The sequence below is a fragment of the Asparagus officinalis genome, chromosome 2, assembly GCF_001876935.1.
Source record: "Asparagus officinalis chromosome 2, Aspof.V1, whole genome shotgun sequence".
Taxonomy (NCBI): Eukaryota; Viridiplantae; Streptophyta; class Magnoliopsida; order Asparagales; family Asparagaceae; genus Asparagus; species Asparagus officinalis.
This window is the reverse complement of record NC_033795.1, coordinates 22528636-22550773: the sequence shown is the minus strand read 5'-3', so window position 1 is coordinate 22550773 and position 22138 is coordinate 22528636. Positions and strand designations below refer to the sequence as shown.

Sequence of the window (22138 nt, the reverse complement as noted above, 5' to 3'; positions counted from 1 at the left end):
AGCTGCTGCTTGCTGGTAAGAAGGTACCCATAAAGCAGGCCCTGTATAGTTGGGTCTAGTTGGGTCAATACTTGATGGTGGCCAGTAAATTATATTTTTAACTTGCATAGGGTAAATGGTATTTGCCAACATATCACTGTTTTAAAATGATATGGCATGTGTAAAGACATATTATTAGTTCTTTCTACTCATTTTTCATCTTGAGTGATCAGGGTAACAGTGCAAAGCCTGAAGGATTGATTGAGATCATCAAGGCTGGAGCAATGGGATTAAAATTGCATGAAGACTGGGGAAGCACCCCTGCAGCAATAGATAGTTGTCTGGCCGTTGCAGATGATTTTGACATCCAGGTAGTCAATAATTCTTTTGTTGGTTATAGAATGTATAACTAGTTCATTCATCATTAAGTCCATTAATTTTTCCTAGGTGAATATCCACACGGACACCTTAAATGAATCTGGATGTGTGGAGCACACGATTGCTGCATTTAGAGATAGAACAATACATACTTATCACAGGTAATGTTAAAGAGACAAGTGCAAGTTGAATTTTAAAATGAACACGCGAGTGCTTACTTAATTCCTTGGTTTCAAATGTGCTGGTAATCATTTTAGATGAATAGTTGGTATTTTGTTAACATGTAGGCTTTAAAAATGAATAAGAAAGTTGCCAAGATTTCTCTGCTTTCCCTAGAAATCTTCTAACCAAGATATAAATGTCCCTGTGCCTCCATGCTTCAAGACTATTTATGCTACCCTAAGTTACAAGTATATGGATGGGGGTATGGGTGTAGATATAGGTACGGGACACAACAAATTTGTAAAAGGTAGGGTGCGGGGACACAGCTACACACACATAAATTTACATAAGGTCAATATTATTCTTGCATTCACGTACCATGAAACAATTTATGTTTCTTTTATTCCATATATTTATAATTAGGAAATTTGTTATTTCCCCTAACCTGATATCGAAAAGATCATCTAAAACATATGAGCTGAAACAAACCTGGCCTATATCCAACAACTTCCAATAGTGTATGAAAAGTGTAGGATATACGTCCAAGAAATATATGACTGTTTTAAATTAGAACATGTATTAATATAATTGAGTACATGTTTGGGTACGTGTATGCATATATCCAAGGAGTGTCCCACAGAAGTGTTGGGTATAGGTATGACATCGCTAGGACTTTAAAAAGTACCCATGCAACATAGATGCTACCAAACAAGTAAGATTGGTTATTATTAAATCTGAGCTTATTGAGACTCTAATTTGATCAAGCATCAGAATTGAGTGAATTCCTTTTTGTTTAATTCAAAACATTGTTGGAAAAAACCCTGCTACGTTACTCGTTACCTTGTTACGTTACTCGTTATGTTACTTTATGTAACATATCATGCCTTAAATATTTTGTAACCTTATGAAATAACTCAAACGCATCATAATTCTATGTTATTGTAGTATAATATGTGATATTGCAATGTAACATGCGTTATTTCAATATGAGTTCTAGAGACTTGAGAGCATATTCTTTCTTAAAACTTATAGTTAAGTAATTACTTTTGAATTCTTTGTTAACCCTTCATGTCTTGTTTTGGTGACATCATTATGCGACTGTGAAATTATGAATATGACTAGTAAAATGAATGTAATTATGAATGAACTATAAATTTATGATTATATATTTGAGTATTCGATTTTGATACTTCCAAGTAAATCTATATAGCTTATATTAAATTAAAGAATTTTTATTAAAATATGTTTGTGTTATGATATTTTGTTCCTAATTCTTAAGATTACTGTTAACAAATTTTTTATAGTTTTTAAATTAAACAATAAGAAAATATTTTGTTCCTAATAGTGATGATCTGTTTGTATTTACAAAATATGTAATAATTAATAAACAAAATAACATACATTATGCCTTTTCTTGCTTTTTTTTTAAAACCCTTAACTGGAGGTAGAGCATACGTTATGCGTTATTGTTATTTTCAACATTGGTTCAAACACTGCATGCATTAGTAATTTCAAACTGGGTCAGTCAAAATTGAATCTTCTGAATAGGCAAAAGAGTTGATTGGAACAAACTTTGAGTTGATGAACATATTTATTACACAATTTTATCCTTTTTCTTTCTCAATATTTGCTTTTATTCTTGATGAATACTTCTTGACAACTATCTATTGATTTTGATTCTTTTTATTCAGTGTTCGAATTGAATATTCTTAGTAGGCTATTTACTTTTCCTTTTCTACTATTTTCTAATGGCAGTTTTCCCTGATCTTCATATTTTTCGTGCTGAACTAATTGCCTATTAGACCGCCTGCGACTATTACCAATATCAGTTCCTTATCTGATGACATTTCATATTTCTTCATCTTGCCTTCTTGTTCAGCTATACATATGTGCATGGTTTGATCATGACTGGTTATTCTCAAGTTCCTACTGTGTTGGAGGTTGCAGTAGTACCATAGTTACTGTTAGGAGAGAGTATAAGTAATTAAGTATTAGTTTTGCATTAGTTTAGTCCCACATTGCCTGTGAGACTAATTTGTAACTAATCCATATCTATAAATAATAAAGTATAGAGTGAGGGAAAACTCTCCCAAGAAACTTTTTTCTCTCCAAATCTTAATATGGTATCGGAGTCTATCCCTAACCCTAATCCTAATATTAATCCAAATTCCTAAGCCTAACCCTAACCCTAGGTAGCCGCCTCTCTCCAAAACCCTAGCCGTCAAAACCCTAGCCGCCTTTCTCCAAAACCCTAGCCGCTAAAACCCTAGTCACCAAAACCCTGCAGCCGCCTTATTGTCCTCATCTTTCTCGTCCTTGCCATCGTCATCGCCCTCATCTTCCTTGACAACTCCTCGTCCTCGTCCATCTGATCCATGTCCTCGTCCTCGAGCTTCTCTTACCCGACACGACAACTCCCACCCCACCCGACGCCGCTCGCCGTTGATGACCGCCGCCACCATGAGGCCATCGCTCACCGTCGTCATGCCCGCCGCTCTCCGCTCTCTTTTTATTTTCGGATTTGAATCAGATTGTGAGTTGTCCTGTAAAAAAAAAACTTTCGGGTTCCATCTTAACCTTCGGATTCTTGATCTTTAACCTTCGGGTTTTATGTTAACCTTCGGGTTCTTGCACTTTAACCTTCGGGTTTAAAAATAAACCTTCGGGTTCAAAAATAAACCTTCGGGTTCTTGAACTTGTTCAGTCTACTAGCTAATTCAAGACTTATTTTCTTAAACTTGGACATACTTTGACTGTTTCCATTTTGGAGTACAACTTGTGGAGGGTATTATCTTGAACTCTACTCGTCTTTTTCATGATGGCCAGATCTGATGGCCGGATCTGAGGAACTCAAGAATTCTGAGTTAACGGTCCAGACGAAAGTTTCAGAGATATTTTATGATAGAATCACTGATCGAAAACTTGATGGAATTAACTATTTCCAATGAAAATGTGTTATTAAAATCTACGTGGTAGGTCGAGGCAAAACTGGTCATTTGTTGACAGACCCTCCTTCGACACCGGAATCTTGGACATTGGACGATAGTGTTCTCTTGCATCAACTTCTTAATACTATGGAGCCTAAAATTCAGGATTTAGTTCTATATTGTATGACAGTGGATGGACTTTGGTATTTTTTGCAAGATCTCTATGGAGGTAGCAGTAATATTAATCGGGCATATGAAGTAATTCAAGAGCTGTTTTATAAAAAACAGGATGGTAAACCCATGGATGATCATTATGGTGAGTTCAATCGTCTGGCTGAGGAACTTCGTCAAAATTTTCCTATTACTGGGGATGTAAAAAAATGCAGAACTAATGGAACAAACTTATGGTACTCACCTACTTGGGCACCCTAGATTTCATTTACTCCTCTACTTGATCATAAATCATGGGGAGTTCCGTCATTAGTTCTTTGGCTGAGACTTATCATGTTCTGAAGAACGTTGTCCCTGCACAGCCATTCACATCTACTGCGGATCGCTCTGCGCTTGTCACTCAGAGTTGGCAGTCTTATGGATGAGGAAGTCATACTAGTGGTCTTGGAAGAGGTAGAGGAAACTTTTAAGGGAGAGGAGTTACCATACTGGTCGTTCTGAAGACCGAGGTGATCAACGAGACGGTCGTGGAGGTCCATCTCAAGGCAAACATGCTCATGACGATGACTCAGTGAAGATTTATAACTACTGTCACCAGCCAAGACATCTTAAATATAATTGTCCTAAATTAGAAAAGAAGAAGGCCAAGGGTGCTTACATGACTGCTCAGGATAACCTTACTTCATCTGATAGTGAAATTCAACCACAACCACTCTTCCATGATGCGAAACTGCAGCGTCAATTTCAACAATTTTAATTATTTTAGCAGTACAAAAGTTCACAAACATCGTCTTTCTCTTTATCCGCTACTCTCAAAAGTGCAGGTACCCTTTTATCTTTACTTACATCGTCTTCGTCTTATACTTAGATTATAGATACAGGTGTCACTGATCATATGATTGGGAACCAATGTATCTTGTCATCTTTCTCTCATACATCTAATTTAGTTATATTAGCTGATGGTTCACGTACACCTATTCAGGGTGTCATTAATACCAATCCTATCCCGAGTCTTCCCCTTTCCTCCGTATTCTATCTTTCTAGTTTTCCCTATAACCTTTTATTTGTTAGTAAGATTACTAAATTTCTAACTGTATTGTGACATTCTTCCCCACATATCGTGTCTTTCAGGACCTGATCACGAGAAAAACGATTGGGACGATACATGAGTAGAACGACCATTATAAACTGGACTTGAGCGTCAAACATTTAGCTTGTATCGAAAACTCATCAGCTCTACAATACCACTATCAGCTAGGATATCTCTTTGTTCTCAAGCTTCTAAATCATCAGTTCAAATTTCTTTCCTTATTAGAGTGAGTCGTGTCAACTTGACAAACACCATCGTGTGTCTTATCCTAATCGAGTCAATAAGAGGGTTGCTAAGCCATTTGATCTTGTTCATTCTGATGTCTGGATGTCATGCCCAATAACTTCTAAATTGAAATTCTGATACTTTGTCAGTTTTGTGGATGATCACTCGTGTTATTTGGATTTATCTTCTCAAGTCTAGGTCTGAAGTCTTTTCTATTTTTAAACTCTTTTATTCTGAAATAGTCAATCAATTTAAGACTTCGATAAATTTTTTTCGATCTGATAATGCAAAAGAATATTTGGATGACAACTTCACTAGTTTCCTTGAATAACATGAAATCCTTCATCAGTCTTCTTGTGTTTACACTTAGCAAAATGGAGTTGCTGAATGAAAGAATAGACATCTCATTGATATTGCTCGGACCTTGCTATTCCATCGTCGCATTCCTAAAGAATTTTCGGGGGAAGCTATCTTGATAGCATGTCACTTGATTAATCGAATGCCCTCTTTTTTCTGCAAGATAAAATTCTTTTTAAAATTCTATACCCCAATGATGATCTCTTTCTGCTTCCTCTAAAGATTTTTGGCTTTGTGCTTTGTTCATAATCACAATCCAAATAAACAAAAGTTTGACTCTCGGTCTATTAAAGACATTTTTCTTGGCTACTCCCGAAAGCATAAATGTTACAAGTGTTTCTGTCCGTCACTCAATCATCTTGTGTTATCTGCTGGTATAACATTCTTTGAAGATAAACCCAGTTATTCTAGTTCTCCATTTTCATTATCATCGGATGAGTATGACTATTTAATCCTACAAGAATCATTGGTTAACGGTGGTGATTCATCCGCTGACAATACTATTTGTGATTCTGGCAAAGATTTAACTAGGTTTAACGACCCAATTCAAGTTTATCATCGTCGCTCTGCTCCTGCTCCTGTGCCAACGTCAGCCTCAACACTAGGTCTTCCGTCCGAAGAACCTGAATCAATAAGTGCAAATTTACCCCCTTCTGCAAAAGACCTTTCTATTGCACTTCGAAAAAGGACACGAACTTGTACTCAACATCTTATTTCTAACTTTATCTCCTATGATCGCCTATTCTTTACCTTTTGATCTTTTGTTACTTCCCTCGACTCATATTTGGTTCCCAAGAATGTGTCAGAAGCCCTGTCTATTCTAGGTTAGAACTAAGCGATACAGGACGAAATGAGAGTTTTGCAGCAGAATAATATTTGAGATTTGGTCCCACTTCCATCAGGAAAGCGGCCCGTCGGCTGCAAGTGAGTGTACACTGTCAAATTGAATCCTGATGAAACTTTGGTACGCTTGAAAGCCCAATTGGTTGCTAAAGGCTATTCACAAGTGTATGGCTTGGATTACGTAGATATTTTCTCCCTGGTGGCAAAAATAACATCTGTTCGGATTTTTGTTTCGTTAGTAGTGACAAACCACTGGCCACTTCATCAGTTGGACATCAAGAATGCATTCCTTAATGGTATTAGATGAGAAGATTTATATGAAGCAACCACCAGGTTTTGTTGCTCAGGGGGAGAATGCGAAGGTGTGTAGGCTGAAGAAATCACTCTATGGTCTGAAGCAGTCTCCGAGAGTCTGGTTTGGATGTTTTGCATCGGTTATTCAGATATTTGAGCTTTGTCTTGCACAAAAAGATCACTCTGCCTTCTGGCGATTTCAAAATGGAAAACGAATTCTGCTAGTTGTCTATGTGGATGACATTGTAATTATAAGGGATAGATGCTTCTGATATTGACAGCTTGAAGAAGTATTTACAGACACATTTCCAAACCAAAGATTTTGGTTCCCTAAAATACGTCTTAGGCATTGAAGTTGCAAAGTCAACGAAGATATTCTTCTATCACAAAACAAATATGTCCTAGACATGCTCTCAAAAGCCGGAATGTTAGGATGCAAAAGCAGTGAATCTCCAATAGATGTGAACTCAAAACTACTATCAGACCAGAAAGAGCTTCTTGAGGATGTTGGGTAGTATAGAAGATTAGTGGGAAAACTGAATTATCTGATGGTGACCAGACCTGACATCACATTCGCAGTCAGTGTTGTGAGTCAGTTATTGTCCATACCAAGAACTACTCACTTGGATGCAATAATGATAATTTTAAGGTACTTGAAAAAGGCTCAAGGACGAGGAATTCTCTACTCAGATCAATGACACACTAGAGTTGTAGGTTTCTCTGATGCAGATTGGGCTGGATGTCCTTTTGATAGGAGATCGACTACTAGATATTGTCTTTCTCAGAGGAAATTTGGTATCATGGAAGAGTAAGAAGCAAAGTGTTGTGTCTCGATTCAGTGAAGAATCAGAATACAGAGCTATGACAAATGTGACACAAGATATGGTTTGGTTCAGAGACCTATTGACAGAGATTGGTCTCCCTTCAGATTGTTCCATGAGTCTATATGGCTATAATAAAGCAGCAATTCACATTGCTGAGAATTTTGTGTTTCATGGGAGAACCAAGCACATTGAAGTCGTCTGTCATGTAATCCGCAAGAAGCTCGAGGACAAAATCGTCACGACAAAACATGTATCGACAGTACATCAGTTGGCAGACATTCTTACAAAATCACTTGGTCGAACACGGGTTGACTTTATTTGTGACAAGTTGGGCATGCATGATATATATGCTCAAACTTGAGGGGGGGGTGTTAGAAGAGAGTATGAGTATTAGTTTAGCATTAGTTTAGTCTGTAAGACTAATTTGTAACTAATCCATCTCTATAAATAATAAAGTATAGAGTAAAAGAAAACTCTCCCAAGAAACTCTTTTCTCTTCAGATCTTAACAGCTACCAACACAGCACACCAGCAGAAATATGATAGAGGACACAAATGAGGTAGACAACCACCAAAAATAGGAAAGATGTACATGTATATGAAATACACACACACCTATACATAATATACATAGCTTGGTGTACATTAGAATGAAAATATCAATGAAACAGAGGCTCCTATTAGCCAATAGAGTATTTATTATGAAAGTATCGAAAAAATATCCAAAAAATATAAATTCAATGTTCTGTAAGCGTCAAAACATCTTTGGTGTTTTGGATATGATATTTTTGTTATGTCAGGTACTAAGTTTCAGACATGATTTATGTAGTGTTTGGTATAAGACAGTACTAAGTGACCTTTCAGTTGATGTACTCAGTATGTTATTTTTGTCTAGCAGTGCATACAGTTAGGCAAAAATGCAAAAATTTGAGTTGGCAGAAGAATCCTGATCTCAGTTTCTCCATGCAGATTTAACTTGGTTGAATTTTCTTTCTTTATTTACATGTATCCACACTGATACTCTCTTATAAACAATTTTTTTTGCTAATATGCCCAATTTTTTATCTTGATGCAGATACCAACTTCATGCGCACACATATTTTTATTTTTATTTTTATTTTTTTGAGGAGNATGTGTGCATGAACATGCATATATACACAGTATCCTTAAATCGAAAGTGCAAGGAGGTTGTCTTATGTTTATTTGTGAGCACAAAAGCTAGCATGATTCCAATATCAGTGACTTCAAGAAATTCCATAATTGATCGCAGCTGGGATCACCAAGATCATACATATCCAACAACCACCTCAACATAGTCTTCATCCCAAAATTTTGGGGCTGGCTACAAAATTATTTTTTTCTTTTTCAATTCTGTTCTATTAACCATTATCACATCCTTTTTAGTTAGGCTATTCAAACACAGCGTTTTGGATGTTGTATCCTTGTCTGACACATATCGGATACAAATTCTCTATTGACATGCCATGGACACATGCGGTTCACAACAAAACTTGATTTCCCTATTACCTATACCCTAATTTGGTTTCTTTGGGGTTCAAAACCAGTTGGTTTTGGAATCCGAAAACTAAAACCCATTACTTAAATATTTGAAAAATACCCATCGTATTATCTCATGCGATCAAAGGTAAACTTTTGTTATTAGACCTTACTCTTAGTTCGATTTAATATGATTCTTAAATGTTATAGATAATAGAACGAAGCATTAAAATGTTATCAGTATTTTAATTCAATATTAGATCTAATGTAAATTTTTATATATTATCTGCGTGTGCGCGCACACACAGACATGCACGCACGCATGCACATAGCCGTGTCCCCGTGTCCTGCATTTTACAAATTTTCTATGTTCTTTGTCCATAACCGTGTCCATGTCTCTGTCCACATCCGTATCTGTGCTACCTATCTTCTTAGTTTCCTCCGTCCAAGTTCTCTTAGGCATAGTTCTAGCTCTTCCTTAGTCCATTAATTGAAAATTTTATTTCTCCTATTGATGGACTTATTTGTCTCCATTGCACATGCCCAACCCATGTCAATCCAGTTAGATTCATATCCCATACTTATCTTTTACAAAAAAACTGTGGTCACTGTTTGATTTGTGCATACACGGTGACCTCATATTCTGTTGTATTTGAACCTTGAATGAATATATATAATGCAGTGAAGGTGCAGGCGGTGGTCACGCTCCGGATATTATCAAAGTATGTGGTGTGAAAAATGTCTTGCCCTCATCCACAAATCCCACCCGGCCTTTTACATCGAATACTGTGGATGAGCACCTTGACATGCTGGTAAATAGAAAATCAATAGAAAATCTCTGTCTAATTCTATTTCCAATTTTAACCTTAATACCAAGGGGACTCCTGCAGTTAGTCTGCCATCACCTTGATAAGAATATTCCAGAAGACATAAAATTTGCTGAGTCTAGGATTCGGGCAGAAACAATTGCAGCAGAAGACATCTTACATGATTTGGGAGCTATTAGTATGATTTCTTCTGACTCACAGGCTATGGGTCGTGTTGGAGAGGTATACTTATCTTCACTTCTCATATGCTGCAGTATTTTCACCGAGGACACAAAAATAACAAATTTTTTTTGCTTGACGTAGAAACTATCAATATGCTGGACTCCACTAAAATCAATAAGAGAGGTTACACAGGTTAACATAAAAAAGCTGGTTTAAGAGCCTAGCAATATAATTACATATTATGTGAGAATACTTTATCATCCAAGTTTGATACTATGTTCAAGCCCAATTTTATGGATTGGCATATTACAACTATAAACCCAGCCCTATGGTGTACATATCTGATGGGGCCTCTTAGATCCTGATTGGCCATTTGATTCAGATCAAATTGATATTGTCATATGTTAGGGACTCTATTGAACATTTGGATCTTCAGATCCAATCCATTCCTTTTAAAATACAATATTTAACGATGTTTCCATATTTTCTTTTAAGCTGGAAATTAAAAAGATAAATCGAGAGTTCTAAGATGTTCACTTACCAACATAAACTAAATTTTATATTCTATTTTTTTTCCATCTTCCCTAATGGGTTATTCCTTATGTTTTCAGTGACCGTTGACAGTTCATTATAGATAATAATTTTGTAAGAAGTTATAAATATTTTCAAAATAGTCTCTTGTTTTCTTTTCTTTTTTCTGACTTGTAATGTGAAAGCAGTTGAAATCAAAATTAGCATGAGAGCATTTATAATTCTCAGTACATGTGGAAGCAAATTATATACCTCTAAAAAAGAAAGGAAGGAACCAAGGAGATGAAGATATTCTTGAAACTTAAGTTCTATGTAGTCCATATTTTTGTAGACGTGTACTCTTATTCTATAATAAAATGATGCACAACTCTAGTTGCAATATATGGACAAATTTTCAAAAACGACCTCTTTCCACATTAATTCCAAAAAAAGACCCATTTCCTCAATATTTTCAAAAACCGACCTGGTTTCAGCCTTGGCGCTGAAACCAAGTCCGTTTTTGCGAAAAAACTTCCGAAACTTTACGGGAGTTGAACTCCCGTGAAGTTTAGTAAAGCTGCTAAACTTCACGCGAGTTCAACTCACGTGAAGTTTCAGAAGTTTTTTCACAAAAACCGACATGGTTTCAACGCCAATGCTGAAACCAGATCGGTTTTTGAAAATATTATGAAAAGGGGTCTGTTTTTGGGATTAAATGTTCATATGGGACGGTTTTGAAAATTTGTCCTACAATATATTTCATTATGTGATCCAACATGGTTTTCACTAACAATCTATGTTGTGTTTGTGAGAGAATTGAGAATGGCCATGTAATGTATGTGTGTGTTTGTGTTTATATATATATATATATATATATATATTAACTTGAAGCCTGTAGTTATGTGGAACTATTTTTATACTAATTTTGTGTCCTAGCAAAGATTTGAACTGGTTTCTTCTTTTGTCATGACTGACAAAATATTAAAGTCTTATTTCCTTCTGGTGCTTGTATATAGATTTTTAGAAGTGCTCATTATATATATAATATGAGAAAAATGGGTATGCTTGGTACCAAACATAAAAAGTTGTGCTTGGTAGTGAGGTGATATAATCCCCTCCACTCATTCAAATGGTTGCATATCATCATGTACTCCTCAACCATGTGAATGTGGTCCCCTATTCGAATTAGTGGAGGGGATTGTACCACCTTACTACCAAGCACAAAATTTATGCTTAGTACCAAGCATACCCATATTTCTCTCTCTATATATGTATATATATGTATACATATATATATGTATATATATACATATATATGTATATATATACATATATTTGTATATATATACATATATATACATATATATATGTACATATATATATATATACATATATATATATATATGAGCTGCCGCCTCATTTAGGTAAAAAAAGAAAAAAGAAAAAAAAAGAGCTATGGAGAGATAATTGTGGTCAGGTTCACTTGTTCTGATATGAGTTGAAATGTAGACCTCACTACTAGTCAAGCTCTTGATAGCTCATGTATTACAAGGAGTTGCTTCCTCTTACCCATTTTTCCTGTATATATGACATCATGTGACATCATGTCTTGTAACAAACTTTGAATTTGGATAATAAATTAAGCTTTTTCTGATAAATAATGATAGCAACTGTGGATAGAAGTGTTGTAAAACTAACTGAACACTGTCCAGATTTACTGGTAAGTAGTTTTCTGAATTAAGGAAATTTGAAAGTGCCACCTCAAGGGTTTTTACAAATAATTATCAAACACGCTGGCTGTCTGAAGGCTGGAAATATGCAGAAAGGTACTGTACTGATTGCATGTCTAATTATCATGTGTGTACGCATAAAGATCTCAAAACAAGAAACTTTGACTGAGGATTCCAGTAAATCTCAGTAGGTTACCAATCAACAAAATTAATCTTGTTGAATCTGATCTTATGTAAATTCTTAAATTTATTCCTAAATGAAAATTTCCATTTTATAGTAGTTTGAGAAACATATTCCATGGCTGGTACTTTGAGTAAACATATTCTGTGGATTCACAAAATCATAAAAAAAAAAAACAAAAACTATGAAGTGATATGACCAAAACAAGGGTATAGGATTATTCAAATGCTGATACTGTTTCTTTCTGGCATCTCTAAATTCCATTTTCTATGTTTTCTACTACTAATATTTGTGAATCTGCACATTTGTGGACTTATGAAAGTGACATACTTGAAAGGTTTTGGAAGGAAAAGCGAGAAAAGCACTAGATTCTTAACAAAAAAGAAAAAAGAGGTCGTTAAGTTGTTGAAGGGTGACATCTATTAGGGGAAAAAACTAGCTGTTAAGTTTATATAATCATGCGAAAAGAAATTCATAATAACCATTGCTAGAAAACAGATTATACTAGCAAATAGCTAAAACATTGGAAGATACAGAATTAAGTGTAACCAAACCTGAATGATTTGGCCAGAAAGTAGAGAATAATGGTATAGGTAATTACAATATCACCTTAAAAGAATGTAATACCCAGAAAGTGAAAGAAATATGGAGCTATCAAAGCATGGAGATGTTTCCTTCTATGTTTCCATTCATAATATGTTTATTTAAAAGAAAGAAAGAAAGAAATTCTGTCACAATGGTTTCTTTTGATAATGTCACTCCTCGTTTTGTTGGGATTATTTAATTCTCAGGTGATTACACGGACATGGCAAACCGCTCACAAGATGAAGTTGCAGAGAGGAAGAACAATCGAACCTAGTAGTTGTGACAATGATAACTTCCGAGTCAAGCGATACATAGCGAAGTACACAATAAATCCAGCTATGGCTAATGGGATTTCCCAATTTGTTGGCTCTGTTGAGGTAATATATATTTTTACTCTGATTATTTCGTGGAAGAAGTAATTGTATGACAAGATGGAGGGCGTAAAATTTCGTGGTGACGACAAAGTTTGTGACCTTTGTTCATGTTGGAGTAATTGTACTAGGTTCTAAGCTAAACAAAAGTCGTTATACAACATGATTAATGGTACATACTAAGTGCAGAAATAATATGGGCTATTGTAATGAAATTGGAAGATGAAAGATCACTTTACACGTGTATTTGAAAAGTTTTTCAGGAGATACGTTGTGCCGAAGAAAAAACATCCGCTTATTCTAAACATCACACTTGTTTCTGTCCATTGAACATAATGTTTAGTATTTTATGTTCTTTGATATATTGACCTTGTTCTAGATGAATCTTGAGTAATTGGCCCATTTTCATTTATCCAAATATGGAAATTCATTGTTGCCCGTCATGACTCATGAAGCCATTAAATATATGATTCTATGTTAGAATTTATTATTTGACATTCTGAAGTATTATTTCATCTTTTGCAGTTTCATTTGCATTTTCACATGCACGCATAGTAGATGCTTTTAACAAGATTATTTGCAGGCTGGAAAATTTGCTGATCTTGTCTTGTGGAAGCCTTCATTTTTTGGTGCGAAACCAGAAATGGTGATCAAAGGTGGTGTAATTGCTTGGGCCAATGTGGGTGATCCAAATGCTAGTATCCCTACACCTGAGCCGGTAACATTAATTTAGTTTGTTTTTGAATTTTGCTGCTTTCTTGTGAATTAATTGCTTATGCATCATCTTATAAAGTGAATAAGCATCATCTTATAAAGTGATGGAATAGTAAAACTCAAAAATGTAGTGCAATTGATTTGCACATGATGGAATTGTTAAAAAAAACAAACAAATAATTATATTACCAGTGCTATTTCATTTGGGAAGTTAGAATTCATATAGTTTGTATGTTATAGGTGATGATGAGACCAATGTTTGGTGCATTTGGGAGAGCTGGAAGCTCCAGTTCTATTGCTTTTGTCAGCAAGGTAAGTTATCTACGTACAGACTTTTGTTATCTACGTACAGACTATTTTACAGAATTATCCACCCTGAGATTTGTGAAGAATGTAAACAAATGACAAAACTAAGGTCTCATCAACTAATATTCATAATCTGGTTTGTTATTAATGAAGGTAATATTTCTTTTCGAGAAAAGTAGTCACTGATATTTATTCTTTGAAACAATTTTTGTCACTCCCAAGCGAGAACATCCCAATAGGATGCCCATCATAAAATTTGCTTATTATAAAATGTTTCTATGATTTCTCTCTGAAAATGTTAGCTTATCACTTCTTGAATATATGATTTGGCTAAAAATGGGAGGCTATAATTAGTTTTGGAGTTCATAGAAATTATTAAATACTAGGGACTTTTTGTAACGTGTATCTCCAAAACAACACCCAAAAAAAGCAAACAGACCAACCAATGCTATGGGGCAATATATGAAATTTCTAAGAATGAGTTCATGGATTCCTACATTTATGTTGTTTGACATTTTGTTCTATATTACAACTAGTTTCATATGACACTTGCTTCCATTTAGTATTTAGCTCTATCAGGCATTTAGGGACTGTTTGGGTGATATATTTTAGTTTTGGAAATCTAACTTCTCAAATTTTCTAATTTTGGTTTGGTGGAGATAGAAAGTTTGAGTGTCAGATACAATTTTCACTCTCTTCGAAGTCCTTGTGAGAGAACAAAAATTCTGACAGAGGATTATGCTGAAGTGCCAGCAAAATCCAATAACAAACAAATATTCCCTCAAAACAAACAATACATTTCGGTGCATGAAATCTGCAAAAGTATACAGTTCTTTCGTGATTTCTCTTAAAAGTTGTTGCTAAAATCGATTATTATGTTCATAAGAACTATTATACACATGTGACCCTATTCACTTGCAATATAATAGCTTTGCTGACTGAGATTCTTGATGAATGTTAGGCTGCAAAAGATGCTAGCATTGACAACGAATATGGGCTTAAAAAGAGGGTTGAAGCTGTGGGCAACGTGCGGCGATTATCAAAACTAGACATGAAACTCAATGATGCACTACCCAAGATAGATGTGGACCCTGAGACTTACACTGTGACTGCTGATGGTGAAGTCCTCAAATGTGAGCCTTCATCCTCAGTTCCACTCTCTCGAAATTACTTCCTCTTCTAAGTTTCAGCTGAAATAATAAAACGAGTAACATCTGGAAAGTGGCATAATATCCTCAGAGGATGATACGTTTGAGTTGCTTGTTTTCTGTATGTCGTAGAAAATTGCTTTTGTTAGCCACTAAAATGTCAAAAGTTTGTTTGGTATGCCAGCTAATGATGAATAAAAGGGGAACAAAAAAGAGGTATATAAGAAGTTTCTGAGCAATTTTTTCACTTACATATCTAAGTTTGTGTTAGGGACCAACTCCGAAGTTATGGTGAGAATTGATGTTTATGTTTTTATATTCAACATGTCCCCGCATGTTGGACGTCTTCTTTAGGGGCCGAAACTGGGACTCACGTGGCTGATGTTAATTTTTAGAAAATCCGTTTTAAATTCGTGACGGGTGGGATTTAAACTTGAGTTGCTCTGATATCATTTTAAAATAAGTCTTTCTAGCCATTACACCAAAGCTTTGAAGTTTATTGTGAGAGTTAATTTTTATATTTTTATATTCTAACAGTTAGTTGTTATCAAACACAAAAAATTTAAGTATTGGAGTATAGAAGTTCAGGTTAGATATTGGGTAAATTATAAAAAAAGAAATTTAACCCAAATTTACGTTTGGGAGACGTCTTGAATTATTGGAGTTCTAGCTCCTAGTGGAAGTAACTTGGTCTTCGATGCACGTTAAGATTCTATTTTCTTTACGAAAATACTCTGCGATGTTATCATTTGATAACAATTGAAAAGATTAAGAAAATGAAATTTCTACAAAAACACAATCGGCTCCACGAAGAGTGCCAACGAAGGACCGTACCATCAGAAGCTCATTACCAGAGATAACCCCCAGGTGCGATTTGAAATAAATCAAATGCTGAGTGGGTTGTTTTCGTCGAAAGTTGCCTTCATCATTGATTTCATTAAACTTTAGTCATTACAAATGAATTCAAATAACAAAGAAATAAAAATTACAACTTTCTTGAAAATAAACGCAAGATCCGTTTATCGTCTCTTGCTTACGTGGGTCTTTGGCCTGTGACGGGGACGTTGATATCCGTGGACCACCTGGCACTCNTATAATATTAGCACAGAAAGATGATGCTTAACGTATGTAAGTACATTATGACAATGTACATGAAGCGACTTGATCATAATTTTACATGAAACAACTTGATCATAATTTTGATATAAGTTCCTTTTTGGGCACTCAATTTGACCGCATCTATGTTTTCTAATTAACCTCACCTACTCCCGATTAGGGTCTTGGTCAGTAGATTATTAGTTAAGGTTCTTTTCGCTCACCATGAAGCATGCAAGTCAGTTATTTATAGGCTACGTTTGTTATTGTTTAGACTAGTCATGTTTACTAGTAACGGGTTTTGCATCTAAATACCCAATTTTGATTCTATTTTGCTTTGTTTTTAACTTCCCCTTTTCATTGTAGTAGGAAAAGTTGTACCCATAACGTGGGTCGAAGTTGAATACCAAACTCGTATCGATGTCAACTACGATTCTAACATAATTGAAAAACATCAGCAAATTTCTTTTTGCGAGGTGGAAGCCTGATTATTGTATAAAAGTTCAAGCATTATAAATTTAAATTGCAAACTTGAAATGATTACAAAATTGGAAGTCATTTTCTTCAGTATAAAATAATATTAGCATGTTGATAAGAAGATGATATATAGTGATGTTAATATTTGTAACAAGACGTTCTAGATTAATCAGTTTAATGTGATCAGAGATCATAACGAATTCCAATTATAGGAATCAGAAGAGTAGGCTCAAAGGATTAATACAGCTAAAACATAGAAGAATATTTCATTCTAATGAATACTATCTACGTATATTAAATTGATGCTTGCATATGCTAAAACTACTCTCATCTCAACTTGCCAACCCAAAACTCTCCTCCACAAGTAATCCCCTCAAGCTCCCCTACAAATACTGAACACCATTCTACAATCACTTAAGCCAAAACCAAACTTTGATCATAGAACTTACATTCAATGGCTCTTTCTAAGGCCCAACTCTCAAATTTCACCTCCCCTTCTCCTAAACTTCAACAATGGAGCAAAGCAATTAGTCCATCTCTTCTAGTGATCAAGCCAAGGCTTCTGAAAACATTCATTGCTCCTTTAACCTGCAAGAAATCCTCGGATGGTTCTTTATCGAGAAAAAATACGAAGAAAGGTGAGACTGATTCAAAAATGGTGATAGGGAGGAAGTTATTTCCTCCTGGTTTCATCTTTGGTGCTGCCTCTTCTGCTTACCAGATTGAAGGAGGAGCTAATGAAGGAGGGCGAGGGCCGAGCATTTGGGACACTTTCTCTCATGATCATCCAGGTGTTTAGTTTCTTGACTTAAGATAGTTTGCACAGTTTAGAAACTTTTTTACTCTTTTATCCTCTGAGAAAAAGAAAAAGGTTTTTTTGACAAATAGACCTCTTGAGGATAGAAGAGGCGAAAAGAATATTAGATGATATTATAGGGGGTCTATCCACAACAATAAAGCTATAAGGGGTCAATCAAGACTCCGATGAACTCTACCTATTTTCAGTATGACAAACTAATTTGATTAAGTATACCGATTTGAAAATCAATTCTTAATTTTTTTGGTTTAATTTTTTCGCAGAGAAAATAGATGGAAGTACAACAGGAGACATTGCCTGTGACTCATACAATCGATACAAAGTAAGTAAAAACTATCATCTTACATTCACTTGTATATAATATATATCTGATGTTAAAAAAAATATCTCCAACAAAAATTTCAGGAAGATGTTAAGCTGTTGAAGGATGCCGGAATGGATTCTTACAGATTTTCCATCTCTTGGTCAAGAATTCTGCCAAGTGAGTAGATCATGATTAACATTGTTTTTCTTTAATTTTCTTATTTACACATTATTCCTAATTCTATGCTCCTAGCTAGTCCCTTTTTGTTTTTTTTTTGGTTCCTTGTGCATCCTTAACGTATTAGTTCATTTCTTGTAGAGGGATCACTAAAAGGTGGTATAAATCAGGAGGGAATACAATACTACAACAATCTCATAAACGAGTTGCTAGCAAATGGTATATTCACCGATCTTTTATTTTCTCACTAATTTCCAAAGTGAAGTTATATTAGTAACTGTATCAATTTTATTATTGATAGGTATCAAGCCATTTGTTACGTTATTCCATTGGGACACTCCACAAGCACTAGAAGATGAGTATGGAGGTTTCTTGGACCGTAAAATCGTGTAAGAATTTCTCTCATTGATAGCATTTCATTCTAACGAATTTAAAGATTTCGTAACTCTATTCATTTCTCTTTTATTTTACAGGGATGATTTTAAGGATTTTTCTGAAATATGTTACGGAGAGTTCGGAGATAGAGTTCAGCACTGGATTACATTTAATGAACCATGGACATTTGTTTCCTTTGGTTATGATACAGGCTCGTTTGCTCCTGGAAGATGCTCAAAGTCTCTAGGATGCTTGGCTGGTGACTCCGCAAGAGAACCTTACATGGCCTCTCATAACCTTATTTTAGCCCATGCAGTAGCTGTAAAACTTTACAGAGAAAAATTCCAGGTGCACTATTATTCACTCACTTGGTCAATTACAAAATTTCTTCATATTTATTGTTTTTCTTACTTCAAATTATGTTGTCATTACCATTGTAATTATTTGTTATGTAGGCTACACAGAAGGGAGAAATCGGAATTACACTGAATACTCAGTGGATACTGCCATTCTCTAACTCGAAGAAAGATATTGAGGCTGCAGAAAGACAACTAGACTTTGCCTATGGATGGTTAGCTCATGGGCCATAAAAATAATTAGAGAATTTTTTTTTTCATTTCATTTTGACAGAAAGAAATACACAAGAGAAAGAACGTAATGGTAGAGTTTATCTTGCATCCTCTCTAATAAATTTAGTAATTTTATCTTGCAGAGAATCACTATTAATAATTTTAAAGCTAATGCAAAATGTAATAATTTTTCTTTGTTAAAATGTTTTATTAACTTACATAAGTTAAACAAATTATTAATATTGATACATTTTATGATTTTGATGGAAACTTTTATTTCTTGAAAGGTACTTGGACCCCTTAGTTCATGGAGATTATCCATTCACTATGAAGGCCATTGTGAAAGATAGACTTCCAAGTTTCACTGATGAAGAATCAAATATGATCAAGGGCTCCTATGATTTCATTGGGATTAACTACTATACAGCAAGATATGCTTATAGTCTTCCAATTTCAGCGAATGATTCGGCAGATAGCTACACCTTGGATTCATATGTGGACTTAAAAGGTACATTAAGCAAAAAAAAAAAGAAAATGAAAAAAAAGAAAAATGAATTGCTTGTTAATTTACAGAAATAATGTTGTTTCTTTTCGTTGAACATACATACTGTCAAGTAGTACACGAACATAATAGTCTAATCTATACACGTGGATATATGACATTCTGTGAAATTTTAATGAACAAGTGAAATGGAAAATACAATCATGGGATCATTTTACCTATTTACAAGTTTTGTAAATTACATCTGTATTAGCTAAATATAAACTACTAGTCGAAGAAAACTAATTTTGAAAGATTTCTATAGTATCTGACGGAATTTTTAAAGATAAATGGTCGGAACAACCTTGAATTTCATTACCAAGATTTTAACCCAAAAAAAAAAACATATTTTACAATATTTAGGAATTAGAAACAAGTTTTTGTAAAATATTATGACAACTTTCTACTGACATTTTTATACTTTTTTTTTCTAATGCAGCTGAGAAAGAAGGCATCCCTATTGGTGAAACGGTATATATGCCATATATGATAGTTGCATCAACCTCTTAAACAAACTCAATTTATTATTTATAGCTTCAAAATCATCTTAAATCAATTGATTATCACTTAAAATGAATGTTAATTAGTGTACTCATTATCCTTGAATCATCACATTTGACAAAAATATTTCTCTAGAACATCTCAAGTTAATTGACTTCGACGTCAATATTTGACTTTTCACAAATTGCAGACAGGAACTTGGCTCTATGTATACCCTGATGGAATACGAGACTTGATGGTGTATACACAAAAGAAATACAACAACCCTCCAATTTACCTCACAGAGAATGGTTAATACTTTCAATCCAAAATTCTTAACTTTGGACATAATAATATTGATGCTTCATGGTGAAATTTTCTATTATATAGGAACTTGTCAGTTAGAAAGCAAGGAGCTAAAACTTGAAGAAGCTTTGGATGACCAAGCTAGAATTCGATATTATGCACTGCACTTGGCTCAAGTTAGAGAAGCCATCCAGTAAGTATTTGAGAAGCTTTCAACAATTATTTAGAGAATTTTTATTTAAGAAATAATTTACTGATAAGTTTTTTATTATTTGTTTTCAAGGTTGGGAGTGAATGTGAAAGGATATTTTGCATGGTCTCTGATGGACAATTATGAATGGAACAGTGGTTATACTGTTAGATTTGGGCTCACCTATGTCGACTACAAAGATAACCTGAAACGCTACCCTAAGGCTTCTCTCAAATGGTTCTCAAAATTTCTCAAGTCTTAAAGGAGACAAAACTTATGGCTATTGATAAATAATGACGATATAAACTTTGAAATTTACATAAATGTAGCCCTCATAAACTTTTCAGAGTTCTGTTAGTGGGTATTTGTGATTGAAGTGAATAAATTGCACCTTGTCTTATTTGAATAAAATCTATAAATCTTTGTATTTTACGGTTTAACTGCTGGAATAGTAATAATATGCCCTTGAATATCTAATACAAAATTATGTAATATTATTGTAATGTTAATAGATTTAATTGTTGCACATATAATTTGGGTATAATTTATAAAAATTATGTAATATTATTGTAATGTTAATAGATTTAATTGTTGCACATATAATTTGGGTATAATTTATATAATTGTTATATATTATTGTAATGTTAATAGATTTAATTGTTGCACATATAATTTGGGTATAATTTATATAATTGTTATATATCATTAGAAATTATTTTGTTAGATCATGCACTGTGATGGTTACTGGTTTGGAGATGTGATCTAACTTAGAAATTTCTTAAATTTGTGCTTAACCTATAACTAGTAAAGGATAATTTATTATAACAGGTTATTATACATGTTACCGACATGTGAGATGTGGTGGTGGGCCTCAACCACTGGGAATGTGTATTTCTCGGGCGTATGTCATTAGCACATATTGTGATGTGTGTAGCACTCGACCGTATTTGAATTTTCTAGGACGAGTCACCTAAGATATAGAGAATTCAAATTGTTTCAGGGTCTTTTTGACTTGATGATATTGTCATTTCCGATTTGATAATTTAGTATGCTTTGATGTAATGGTTAAGCTTGTTTAGCAAACGCTGCACAGTCTAAAATGTTTTTTTAATTTGTTTTCTTACAAAAATAAAAAAATTTGATGTTTCAAAATGATTTTTATTTATGTTCATGAGAATTACAATTTAGGCATGAGCAAATAGGTGAATTGTCCTGCTCAAAAGAATTATCTAAAATAAATGATACTGGAGAGGACTGAATGTAAGATATTATTCATAAATAACTAATACCATATTATGGAAATGCTTTTATGAACAGTTGGTCGGATAAGGATTTAATTCTTAAATTAAAATTATTAATTTGACAAATAATTGGTTCTCAATATGGGATCCAATTAGTCTCACTAATATCATTGGAAGAGGTATACATGTAATACAATTCTATTTCTATTCTTAATTGTTATGGATGAAGTTTTTGAATAATTCTATTCTATCTTTAATTTTTATGGATAGAGTTTTGAACAATTAT

At 34.2% G+C, this 22138-nt stretch overlaps 1 protein-coding gene across 1 annotated transcript; it reads left to right on the top strand.

The window, feature by feature from the left end:
- LOC109830519 (beta-glucosidase 12-like) lies at positions 17214 to 21070 on the top strand. Its single transcript, XM_020397790.1, has 12 exons — positions 17214 to 17643; positions 17933 to 17991; positions 18075 to 18150; positions 18292 to 18369; positions 18452 to 18539; positions 18624 to 18873; positions 18981 to 19096; positions 19382 to 19602; positions 20075 to 20106; positions 20327 to 20426; positions 20506 to 20614; positions 20705 to 21070. The coding sequence occupies exons 1-12, from the start codon at positions 17307 to 17309 to the stop codon at positions 20871 to 20873; spliced, it is 1635 nt and encodes a 544-aa protein (XP_020253379.1). The 5' UTR covers positions 17214 to 17306; the 3' UTR covers positions 20874 to 21070.

What these genes read in the sequence shown, in the direction of transcription:
- LOC109830519 (XM_020397790.1), top strand. Translation starts at nt 17,307, where the DNA reads ATGGCTCTTTCTAAGGCCCAACTCTCAAATTTCACCTCCCCTTCTCCT. An exon ending in ACTCATACAATCGATACAAA is followed by an intron (nt 17,992 to 18,074) that starts GTAAGTAAAAAC and finishes CAAAAATTTCAG; the next exon opens with GAAGATGTTAAGCTGTTGAA. An exon ending in AAACGAGTTGCTAGCAAATG is followed by an intron (nt 18,370 to 18,451) that starts GTATATTCACCG and finishes TATTATTGATAG; the next exon opens with GTATCAAGCCATTTGTTACG.